At 45.5% G+C, this 12,897-nt stretch overlaps 1 protein-coding gene across 12 annotated transcripts in view; it reads left to right on the top strand.

Moving 5' to 3' along the window:
- PKP4 (plakophilin 4) overlaps positions 1-12,897 on the top strand; it is a 471,364-nt gene that overhangs the window by 383,558 nt on the left and 74,909 nt on the right. For all 12 annotated transcript variants that reach the window (XM_068245730.1, XM_068245731.1, XM_068245734.1 and 9 more), the window contains 2 exons: positions 1,557-1,689; positions 4,848-5,061. In XM_068245730.1, coding sequence (XP_068101831.1) covers positions 1,557-1,689; positions 4,848-5,061 — 347 coding nt within the window. The remainder of the gene's footprint in view (positions 1-1,556; positions 1,690-4,847; positions 5,062-12,897) is intronic.

The raw sequence follows: 12,897 nt of genomic DNA, 5'->3' as shown, positions 1-12,897 counted from the left end.
AAGAGAGCTTCAAAATGGTATGCATCTTTCCATAGTTTCTGCACTGTTCGGTGTCCCTTTAAACAATTCCAGTTGCCTGGCAGCCCTGCTAATCTATTTTGCTGCAGTAGTGTCTGAATCACACCAGAAACAAGCCTGCAGCTAATCTTGCCAGACCTGGCAATAATGTCAAACACCTGATCTGCTGCATGCTTGTTCAGGGTCTATGTCGAAGAGGATCAGCAGGATAGCCAGGGAAATGGTATTGCTTAAAGGGAACCAGAAAGGAACGGTGATAAAAAAAAAAAGAACAAGCTTTTATGCATACCTGGGGCTTCTTCCAGCCCCATAAGCCTGGATCGCTCCCACGCCGCCATCGTCCGCTTCCTGTACCGGGTCCCGTCACTTCCGGCGGACGCGGCCAATTGTCCGCATCACAGGGGCTCCCTCCTTACCCGTACGCATGAGGCTGCGCAGTAAGCTGCCTCATGCGTACGTATATGGAGGGAGCCCCGTGTGATGCGGACAATTGGCCGCGTCTGCCGGCCGACTGGCCGACTCGCGGCAACGACGGAACCCGGTGCAGGCGGATCCAGGCAGCAGAGGACGGCGGCGTGGGAGCGATCCGTGCGTATGGGACTGGAGGAAGCCCCAGGTATGTATACCAGCTTTCCCCCAACGTCTCTGGTTCCCTTTAAAAGGAAATAAATATGGCAGCCTCCATATCCCTACAGTAAAGAGGGATACGCCCGCAGTCTTCAAGGAACAACGTGGTTTTATTGTTCCAATGCACACATATAATACACACCAAAACGTCTCGGCTGAGGGGGGAGGGGGCATTCATTTATTATGTGCTATTGCTGGTTACCATTTTGCCAGACACTGAGAATGATATTGTTAGCATGACATCGTGAATCTGTTTAGTCAAATACTATAACTGTTCTATTTTGCTTACTGAGGAGGACTCTGATACGCATCTAATTGACTGGTGGCTTGTGGTAATCCCTAATAGACTGCAGCTTTGACATGTATCTGTAGGTAGATTCCACCTGGTAGGTCATTTTCAATTTGTAATTTGCAAAGCAGCTCACAAGCTGTAATGTTGTGGACAACTTGGCGTACCCAGTAAGTGTGTTTGATTAACTTGGGAGGCAGGAGGGCTGGGTGGGGGTGTAAAATTGGAACGTTCAGAACATCCCCAGACTATGTTAATATCAGTGTTGGAGTGGCATGGTTAAAAACGTGAAGATGTGATTGATTACCTTCTACAAATACTGGCATGATGACTGTGCAGAGAGAGAGAGCGTGGACAGGATTTTGCCAAGCAGCCATGCATAGTGCTGATATCGCATACAGCATGGTAGCACTCATGTAGGCAAAAAAACAAACGGGCAGCTTTGCTGATGTGTCTGAGTGATAGAAGTGGTGGAGACACTCTCTAGTCTGTGTTACATCAAGTTGCTGCTACTTCTATATTTTCCGAAGTATGCAATAATAAGCCTGTTGTAAATGTTTGCATTCTTGCAAAATGTTGAGTTGTTTATGTATGTCCTTTTCTCTTATCCCCTCTGTTATAGAGAGTTTGCTTGGCGTGACCCTGAACTGCCAGAAGTTATTCACATGCTTCAGCATCACTTCCCATCAGTGCAGGCAAACGCAGCCGCCTATCTGCAGCATCTGTGCTTCGGGGACCATAAAACTAAGATCGAGGTAGGCTCACATTCAGCGTTTCAATTTTTTGGTTTTTTTTTTCCTTTTGGGTCTTTACAGAATCGTGTAGTGCTATGTGGCCCTACACTGTGTGGGCTCATCAAACTTTGCAAAGTAAGTTAGGGGGGTTGTCCATTGCAACAAATCAGACCCCAGCTGCCGATGATGGACCATTTCCAATAAGTGCAAGTTTGCAGTGCAAATATTTAAAGATAATCTGTATTGTTAAAATCGCACAAAAGTAAACATACCAGTGCGTTAGGGGACATCTCCTATTACCCTCTGTCACAATTTCGCCGCTCCTTGCCGCATTAAAAGTGGTTAAAAACAGTTTTAAAAAGTTTGTTTATAAACAAACAAAATGGCCACCAAAACAGGAAGTAGGTTGATGTACAGTATGTCCACACATAGAAAATACATCCATACACAAGCAGGCTGTATACAGCCTTCCTTTTGAATCTCAAGAGATCATTTGTGTGTTTCTTTCCCCCTGCAGTTCTCATGCACTGAAGTTTCAGGCTGATTGTTTCTTCCTGCAAACAGCTTTGCCCTTGTCTGTAATTCTTCAGTATGTGAAAGCCCAGCCAGCTCAGAGGACGATTTATCCAGCTTGTAAAAGATAAGAGAGAAGCTGCTCTAATCCTAAATAACACACAGGCAGTGTGCATAGAGGGGCCTGGAAGGGGGAGTTCATAGCAGACCCACAACACTGAAGAACTTGGCAGCCTTCCAGACACAGGCCGACAAGTCTGACAGGGGAAAGATACATTGATTTATTACAGAGACAGTGATAGTATAAAGTGCTGCAGTAAGCCAGAACACATTAGAATAGCTTTTTGAACTTGTAGGATGATAAAAAACAGGATGCAATTTTTGTTACGGAGTCTCTTTAAATTAAGCTGTAATCAATGGAGTCCTTTCCATTGAATGCAAATTTGCCATTGTGGTGGATGCAGGAAAAAAAATATGGATTGCATGCTGCAGATTTCTGCAGCACGCATCCATTTTCCCAACAATGATTGACAGGCGGATGAGGATTTCTGCATTACAAACGCGGGAAGACCGCAGAAATACCCATACTAAAAAAATTATATGGGATCCAGCATGCTAGTGTAAATAGAACCTTAAAGGATACCAGAGCTGAAAGACACTGGTAAAAAGTTAAGGTGTAGTGGGTAGAGGGGTATAAGCAAATATTTACCGCACCTCCTGTTCCCCTCCGTCTCTCTCCGCTCTCCTAGACTCCGTCCTGTTATCCTCAGTGACTCCTAACCCAGACATGCTGCGCATGCGCGGTATGTCTGTTCTGCTACCCTTTGCCGTGCAGTGATGTCACAGGACAGTAGCGCTCCTGTACTCTGTGACATCACTTTGCGTGGCCACAGGGAAGCGGAACGGACATTCTACGCATGCACGGCGCAGTATATCTGAATTAGGAGTCCCTAATGATCCCAGCGACGTCCCACGACGGCGGTCCCCGATTCATCTTCCTGCTGGCGGGTATATGCGAGTCACGTGACTGCACACAATGAGAGCGAACAAGAGTTTAACCAATTGTGGTATTTTTGCAGGGGTCATCCGAGATCTTAAAAATCCAGTCCTCCGCAATAGCCGTTATCTGTGCGCATCGATAAGCGTCATCAGAAAAAATTGCTGGAAAAATCGCACGGTGGGAGTGGGCCTTTACTTGTTCAAGCTGAAGCAATAAAAGCAGCCTTCTCTACACCACACTGTTTTCCCTTTACCATCATTTCATTAAAGGAAATCTCTCAGTGGAGTTATGTGGTTTCAGCTCCAGTTAGTGCTCCAGGCTTGTTTCATTGAGCAGTCTGCACATCTTGCAATATCCTAGTCTCCTGTGACAGCAGCTGGTTATGGGATATGTTCATGAAAAAATAATTTCTGTACACAACCACTTCTGTCAATGAAAAATAGTTTTCCTTTTGCATCCTTTGTGTTTTACACAGCAGCAGAGCGATAGCAATCTCTGTATTCTGTCATAGCAGGCAGAGGAGGAGAAGACGTATTGTGTGTGGGAGAGAGAATCTGATCCTGCTAAACACAGAATCTACACACCATTACAGGAATAGCACCACCTCAGAGAGGCAGCCACTAGCTCTATTCAATGCAGGGAGTGAAGTGAGGACTTGTCTGTGTTACCCAAAGCAACCAGACTGTCCACATCCCTCCTGTAAGCTGCCCTCGTATTTCACCTTCTTTGTAGTTTGTAATGTGTTTGTGATGCTGGGTACACACGATGTGATTTCCCGATCGATCGATTACTTTCGACATCTTCGATTGGGTTTCATCGAAACCCAATCCTTAGGGCTCTTTCACACTACAGCCCTTTTTTAGCGTTTCAACGCAAAGTCGAAACTTTGCGTTGACCAAGGTAAACTGAAAGTCCATAGACTTTCATTTTAACTTTCACACCCGACGCTACGTTTCGATGCGTTGCGGTACGACGCACCCGGGAGCATTTTATCGGCGGGAATCGGCGTTTCCCCGTCAGGTTAATTACTACCGCCGCTACTCAGCGTCGCACCGCAGATTCCCGACGCCACCCCGCAGCCTATTCAATGCGCGAAGGAGAACGGCTCCTGCATGCGTTGTTAATGTGAAAGAGGCCTTAGAAACGCTCCCTCCACTCGCCGCTTATGTTTCCCAATATGTTGTAGTGCACAGGGGAGCTGCAACGTGTGCGGACTTGTGGAGATTGAGCTTGGAATGATAGTGCACCAATACAGCTATTAGTACACTCATTCTGAGCTATAGCCTTTGATTGTGCAGGACCACACCAGCATCATTGTGGACAGCGCCATGCAAAGGGCAACCCCAAATAGTGCCCAGAATGAGGCAGGTAGTGTAAACTGACCTTTCTGTCCAGTCTTTTTGTTTTCTTTTTATGGATGAACTAATTCACTGGCTGCAATTTTTCCAACAAGGCCATTAGCGACTAGGGGGAGTTTTCCTTAAATGATACAAGGAGTACAGATTGGTAACCTACGATCAGCTTTTCATTTCCTATAGCCAGTGTATGAGTCTGATTAGGTTTGCTTGCTTAGTATACTGTACCATGAACTGTTACATTGACTAGACCCACAGAAAGTGTGTGTTGATCTCTTGATCTTCTCATTTGCTTCTCTCCCACACGGCAGGTATGTAGACTGGGAGGAATAAAGTACCTGGTGGATCTGCTGGATAACAAAGTTCTGGAGGTACAAAAGAATGCCTGTGGAGCTTTGAGAAATTTGGTTTATGGCAAAGCTACTGATGAAAATAAAATAGCAGTGAAGAATGCTGGCGGGATCCCCGCTTTCCTTAGACTACTGAGAAAAACCAATGACCAGGAGATCCGCGAACTTGTCACTGGTGAGTCGTCACTTGAATGACACAACTGTTTTTCAGTTCAGTTCTCATGGTGGGGCAGAGTTTTCAAAACCAGTGCAGAAGTGTACATGGAGGATTTTGATTGGTTGCTTTGAGCCTCACGTTTGCCTACACTGGTATTTGTCTTTCTAAATCCTCCAATCCAAGGCTGCCAGGAAATAATCAGTAAACCTCGATATTGCATTATTCGGAAAAAATGACTGCACACCTCTCCCTTGACTAGTGAGCAAGCTGCTTGTTGTGCAGGCCTAATGGCTATCCTGCAGTGTTATTTACCAAAACAGGGCGCTACTGAGGCTCAGCAAGTCCCCCACCCCCCAGAGCATTCTGGGAGACAGCTATTTTTTGTACTGACCTTAGAACTCTCAGTATAGAACATTCCTCAGAGATCACCTGCCAGTACTAAAGATTCCACCACCTGTGATAAATTTCAGAAGGTAAATTGGGGAGAGGAAAGATTTTACAGTTGGCAAACTCTGACTAAAAAAATGTATAAATGAATGTTGTAAAAAAATAAGCAATTGTATTCATTATGTTATTTTGGTTACAGTTAAGGATAATATGACTTAATAAAGGTGGGGAGGGGCCAGTATATTATTGCTGCGGTAGCACGTGCTAAGCTATAGAGGAAACTTGCACTGTTGGCAACCTCAATATTGCTTTCGCCTTGGGTTCCTATTAAAGGACAACTGTTAAAAGGAGGCTATATTTATTTCCTTTTAAAGAAAACCTGTATTGAGAAAAACCTCCCCTGGGGGGTACTCGCCTAGGGTGGGGGAAGCTTCCATCCTCCTCGGTCCCACAGCGGTGGAGATAAAGCTCCCTGAACAGCGGGGATGTAAATATTTACCTTCCCGGCTCCAGCGCAGGCACAATATCTGCTCTCCGTCTCGGAGATAGGCGGAAATAGCCGATCGCTGTCGGGCTGATCTGCGCAGGTGCAATTCTCCTGCATAATAGAGCTGACCCGGCAGAGATCGGCTATTTTCACCTATCTCTGTGCTGAGAGCCGCAACAGCTCCCCTGCTGGAGCCAGGGAAGGTAAATAAATCTAGCCTTGTTAGGCTTGTCGAGGGAGGATTCCGGGACACTTCGGGGGAGCCAGCGCTGGACTGCCTGCAGCTACAGGGGAGGAGGAAGCCTCATTGGGACCCTGAGGCTTCCCCCTCCCGGGGTGAGTACCCCCCAGGAGAACTTTTTTTTTTTATACAGGTTCTCTTTAAAGCCTCATCTACATGCGTAGATGAGGCTCCGATCCGGCGGCTCGATTAGCCGCCGGATCGCCTCTTCCGCGTACCCGCCGCGTCCCTGCTCGCCCGCCGATACGATTCCCCGCTCGTCCCGCCTATCTTCCGCTCGATTCCCTGCCATTGTCCCCTCGCGGGGAGCGAGCAGGGAATCGGCGGTGGGGAAATCCGTCCTGTCGGATCTTATCAATCGAGCCGCATCAGCGGCTCGATTGATAAGGAACATCGGAGCCTCATCTACGCGTGTAGATGAGGCTTTAGAAATACCAGTTGCCTGGCTGTCCTGCTGATACTGTGCCTCTAATACTTTAGCCTTCGACCCTGAACAAGCATGCAGCAGATCAGGTGTTACTGACATTATTGTCAGATCTGATAAGATTAGCTGCATGCTTGTTTCTGGTGTGATTCAGATACTACTGCAGGCAAATAAATCAGCTGGGCTGCCAGGCAACTGGTATTGGTTAAAAGGAAATAAATAGGGCAGCCCCCATATACTTCTCACTACTATTGCCCTTTTAAAGTGGACCTGAACTCTTGCACAGGACACACGGTAAACATAACAGAAATGTGCTCTGTATGTATTTAAAGATTTTAGCCTGTGTAATTCCCCCTCATTTGTGTCTAACCACAAGTTGTAATTTGATCTCTCCCCTGTGTCACATGACTGGCTATGGCAGATAAGCCCATTTAATAGCACAGGCTGTAAAAAATTTGTCTGCTTCAATGACAACAGGAAGTAGACACACTGCAGATTTATTTGAGGATTTGTATCAGCTGGAACAAAGAAATGTTTTTTGTTTAAAGATTATTATGCTGTTGTGTATCTTTTAGAGCAGAGAGGAAGTTCTGAGTTCAGGTCCGCTTTAAGAGAGCAATCACAGATCTGCTTTATATAGATGTAGTGCAATATTAGATTTCCAGTATTACTTTGTATGAGGCAATGTTCTGCCTTCAGCATCATTAGCAGTATGGCGGAGTCCTGGCAGCAGCAGCTGAACTGCGTTATGCTCTCAGTTATTTGTATGAAAATAGAACAGTAAACGCCATCACCACTAATTAAAATGTTTGAAATGCGGAGTGTCCCATGATTGCGGAACCGCACTGGTTTCAATCATTGTTTGTGGTAATTTTATTCTCTATGCAATTCTGATTATTACTATTATTTATTTAAAATAATCTCGGACGCCAAGTGCACTGATTATCCGAAGCAATAGCATTTAATTTCAAGCTGCCATGATATTGGCAGAGATAATGGAGTGCTGTTCATGAGTGTTCAGGGGGGGGGGGGGGGGGATCTATTGTAATTCACAAACAAGAAACACCATATTCATAAAGCAATTCGCAGGCTAATGACGGGTTTAACTCCTTTACATCGCTCTTGACCAGGAGCAGCCCCCTCCTGCGGTTCCTGCACATTCCAGGCATGCGGCAAGCTACACCAGCTGATTAATGTGCTCTGTTGTGTCATTATTTAGATTAACCTGCAGCACAAACCAGTTTTATGGTCCGTATTTACCAGCATGCAGCAGAGGGTTAATACTCTGAAGCTGACTCTGCCTACAGGCCAGTGATAAGGTTCAACATACAGCTAAGCAGCTTACACACTTGAACTGTTTTGTCACCTGAAATGATCTTTGCGGGTCGATTCGGGCCACAGCTTTGGAACCACCATTGAACATGAGTTGTTCTGTGAAGATAGGGGGTTGGAAGACATGCGAGTGGAACCATGCTGCAAAAACCTCATTTAAAATCTCTGCAGTGAAGGGAATTGGAAGGTAGCAATTCAGCCAGTATATCTTTACTGGGAACAGCTTGAGAGATTTGACATATGTGGATTCTTGAGGAAGAAAAAGAACAGGAGCTCCCAGGAGCCCAGTATAATATAGTAACTTGTGTTAAAGGACACTTAAAGCAAGAGGGATAAGGAAGCTGCCACATTTATTTACTTTTAAACAATACCAGTTGCCTGGTTGTCTTGCTCATCTCTTTGGCTGCAGTAGTGTCTGAATCACACAGCTGAAACAAGCATGCAGCTAATCCAGTCAGACTTCAGTCAGTGCACCTGATATGCATGCTTGTTCATGGTCTATGGCTAAAAGTATTCGAGGCAGAGGATCAGCCAGACTGCGAGATTAGGTGTTCCAGTAGATATTTCATCCTTATGGTTTAGTTTTGGACTTGAGGTGCGTACACACATTTCACTGAGTAAGAGTGCTGGCCGCTGTGTATAGATACCTTTGTTGAGTGCGTTTGTAGTGAATAAAGGAAATACCAAGAATTCCCCATGAGGAGATGGACTAGTCCAAAACCTGTCAGATTTTTGCTGCTTACTATAAGTGAAGGCAACATAGGAGAAAAGTAATTTATGGTGCATTTTGCTCTGGAAGAAATGTACTTCTCAAACACGTGGATTTTAAATGTTGCAGTTTTTCCCTATAGGGGTCCTTTTAAGGCTCATATATTATTTATTATTATTATTTATTTATTTATTAGTATTTATATAGCGCCGACATCTTCCGCAGCGCTGTACATAGTATATAGTCTAGTTACTAACTGTCCCTCAAAGGAGCTCACAATCTTATCCCTACCAGCGTCCTATGTCTATGTATGTATCGTGTAGTGTATGTATTGTAGTCTAGGGTCAATTTTAGGTGGAAGCCAATTAACTTAGCTGTATGTTTTTGGGATGTGGGAGTACACCAGAGTGCCCGGAGGAAACCCACACAAACACGGGAAGAACATACAAACTCCTTGCATATGTTGACCTGGCTGGGATATACAAGCTTGGTTAAAGGCTGAGGAGGCCGATAACGACTGCCTTAGCCAATAATAAAGCATGTGTATGGCAGCCCCCAACCCGCCTGGTGGATCAACTTATCCAATGAACGGCCAACTTCTTTGAAAATGTTGCTCCCCTACTCACCGCATGATGTCACGCTCGCACTGCTCTGGTGTCCCTCCGCCCCCACATAGCAACAGCACGCCTCGCCCGCTACTCACCTGACACGTGTTTGTACTGCCTGGCCCAGCCATGTGGTTCAAGGAAATTTAATCCCGATCCCGACGGGAGAGAAAACTCAACGGTGCGTACGCACCTTAACCTCCCTGGCGGTCTATTAAAACGGCCAGGGGGCAGCGCAGCACTTTAATTTTTTTTATTTTTTTATTTTTTTAAATCATGTAGCTAGCCTAGCGCTAGCTACATGATAGCCGCTGTGTAACGGCATCCCCCCTCCCCTTCCGATCGCAAACAGGAAATCCCGTTCAGAACAGGATTTCCTGTTTGGCTACCCCTGTTGCCATGGTGACGATGGGGATAATGTCATCAACATCATCCACGTCATAGCGTCGGAGGGAGTCCCGATCCACCCCTTAGCGCTGCCTGGTAGCGGGGCGGGTAGCGGGCGAATCGGCGCAGAGCGGCGGCGGTCGTGTAGTACACGACAGCTAGCAAAGTGCTAGCTGTGTGTAACAAAAAAAAATTGTACAAATCGGCCCACCAGGGTCTGAGAAATCCTCTGTGGCGGCTTAGCCTGAGCTCAGCTCGGGCTTACTGCTTAGGAGGTTAAAGAGACTGAGAGCTGATAGAAAAAGTTTTATACATACCTGGGTCTTCCTCCAGCCCCATCCGCTCCCTCACTGTCCTCCGCCTTCTGCAGCTCCGGTACCGAGTCCTGTCACTGCTGTCAGTCGGAGCCAGTCTGAAGTAAGTGAAGTGCAGTGTTTGCGTATCTCTCCAGCAGCCGCTGGAGAGATACGTAGAGGGCGCACTTCTCCTGTGTAGACTGGCTCGACTGACGTAAGTGCTGGGACCTGGCTCCCGAAGCTGCGGTTAGCAGAGGACGGCAGTGTGGGAGCGATCCGAGCTTATGGGGCTGGAGGAAGCCCCAGGTATGTATAAAATGGTTTCTTTTAATCAGCTCTGGTACACTTTAAGTCCAATACAAACCATAAGGAGGAAATATCTAGTGGAACACCTAACCAATCACCAGAAGATCATAATCGTCCATTACAAGGCAATACTCAGCTGGAAAGGAGAGTTCTGCAGCTAGAGGGAAAAAAAATATTAAACACCTCTTCACTTTTTACAGGATTAAACTTTCATTATCGTGTTTCTCAGCCTCTGCATAATAAGTCTTCTGATTACCGAAACAAGTCCAGCTAAATTTTGGCAGCAAGCTCTTGTGCGGCATATTAAGTATGTAATGTCAAACTCCATAATTAAGCTCAATAACATTAAACGTCAGACTGCTCTGGAGTCAGTCTTTTTTCAGTGGCGTGTTTGGGAGTACAGATGCTTCTTCCTCCCTGTGACATTCATGGCTTCTACGTGCGCACACAATCCTGCGGGGCCCCAGACGCCTACATCGCTCTTCCATCAACCTTTAAAGTATAACAGTACTTATACTTTAGTGTGTTTTTAAATGTCTTAAAATTAGTAATAATGAAAAAAATTGATCTATCTCTGTGATTTAGTGCTGAAGTACTGATAAAATCTACCCCAGGAGCTCAGGAGCCTATAGGCACATAAGCTCTGGTGCCCTAAACTCCACCCCTTAACACAGGCCACACCCTCTCCCCCCCTTTTCCCCTCACATATAAGTAGCCAGATGTGCCCCCTTTTCCCCCAGATGTGTCCATTTACCCACCATATAGCTAGCCAGATGTGCCCCCCACAGATATGTCCATTTACCCACCATATCGCTAGCCAGATGTGCCCCCCCCCTTCTCCCCACAGATGGCCAGATGTGCCCAGTCCCCATAGCTAGCAAGGTATGCCCACTCCACCCCTAAAGATAGCCAGATGTGCCCCCCTTAGCCCTAGATGTGCTCCTTCTATAGATAGCAAGAGGTGCTCCACTGCAGAGTAGAGAATGTCATTTGCTGGAGCCAGTGAGTCGTCTTCTGCTATTAATGCTCTGCTTGCACTTTGCAGAGTGAGGGAGAGAAGGTGTGGGGGGGGGGGGGGGGCACTTTGGGCAGTCAGTGAACCGCCTCTCCCATATAGGCCACCTGTAGGCAGGAACCTACAGTGCCTATAGGTAAATCCAGCTGTGCCCCAGGGAGAGGAGTATAGAGAAACAAATTCTGTAGAAGCAATGAAAACATTTTAGAAACACATTTTTTATACAAGCATTTTTAATTTCAGTAAAAGAAAATGTAATTACTTATTCACAAAGGATCACAGACTGAGAACGATATTCCCTAAACCTCCACTCTTGTCATATCGGCAACCACACAATCTAAAACAGATTGTCAGGAGTTCTTTGAATAGGCCTCAACAAAACGGAATATCACCCTGCCGACAAAAAATATGTGGGACCTGCAGACACATTTACTCCACTGACAGGGTAATGATACCAGGTTCACAACAGGAGTACAGAGTACAAGGTACATTTTCCTGTGCTTCCACCAATCTGGTATATCTGATCATGTGTGCTAAATGCCCCAATGTTATGTACGTGGGAGAAACTGGACAAACTCTGCGCAAACGTATGAATGGACACAGGCACACTATTAACGATACCAAATCTGAACTCCCAGTTGCTACACACTTTTGTTCCAACAGACACAGCATGGATGATCTTCGTGTCACTGCCCTGAAGGGTGGCTTCAAAACGTCAAATGATCAGTTAATAGCAGAAACAAAATTTATAAATTGGTTCAAAGCAGTGCAGAACGGTTTGAATAAGGACAACAACTTCTTATATTGGTATGAGACTGATGATATTTGAACTTTCTCAGCCATTATAGCTGAACTTGTGAACTAAGAATTTACGATACCTCTGGGTCAATCCTAATCCCAGGTCTGTGAGCAGGGAGTAAACAAGGATCCTTATTTTAGCTTACAACCTCTAACCCCATGTGGATGGTCTGTGTGAATTAAGGCATCTTAATGACATGTATTTATGCTTGAAAAAATATCTGGTTTCCCTTTTGATGTTGCATGTATAAAGCTGTCTGTACCACCAGTTTGCAAACTAACAGGATATAAGCCAGACAAAGGCTGCAAGGCGGAAAACTTGCTTATTTTTATTCATTTTTAGTTTGCCAATAAATGGTATCATCCTGGTTTAAAACTTCTTGCTTATTAACAAATAAATCTCTTAGTACCACAACTGCAGTTTTCTTGCGCTCCTATTGACTTAACCCAAATGGGAAATGCAGGAAAAATTCAGCAGGGCCATTGTTTGCGATCCGGTCACATCCATTCAAAATAGGATCGCACTAGTGGAAACGCGTACCAGTGATTTATGTTGTAGACTGGGTTTGTGTCCTTGCATTTTGCAATCCACAAAACGCAGGAAAGGACATACAGTGGAAAACGGGCAATCTCTGCTGCTCCTACATTGGGATTTCACCCTCAGCTTCCTTCCTCTGCAGCTGCAGTGGCCTACACAGAGTTTTTCTATGAGAATGTTGAAAAAGTAGGAGGCGCTTCAGATTCTGTTTCTGTGATCAGAAGGTAACCTCAGTTAATGTAATGCCAGTAGAACATATTCTGTATTGTCAAAGTCTGCAACAGTTTAGTGGCCAGCTGAGCAGTATTTTTTGATAGAGAAGGAAACCA

Source organism: Hyperolius riggenbachi, chromosome 7, assembly GCF_040937935.1.
Source record: "Hyperolius riggenbachi isolate aHypRig1 chromosome 7, aHypRig1.pri, whole genome shotgun sequence".
NCBI classification, from domain to species: domain Eukaryota; kingdom Metazoa; phylum Chordata; class Amphibia; order Anura; family Hyperoliidae; genus Hyperolius; species Hyperolius riggenbachi.
The sequence above is the reverse complement of the archived record's forward strand: the minus strand, read 5'-3'. Positions and strand labels throughout refer to the sequence as shown.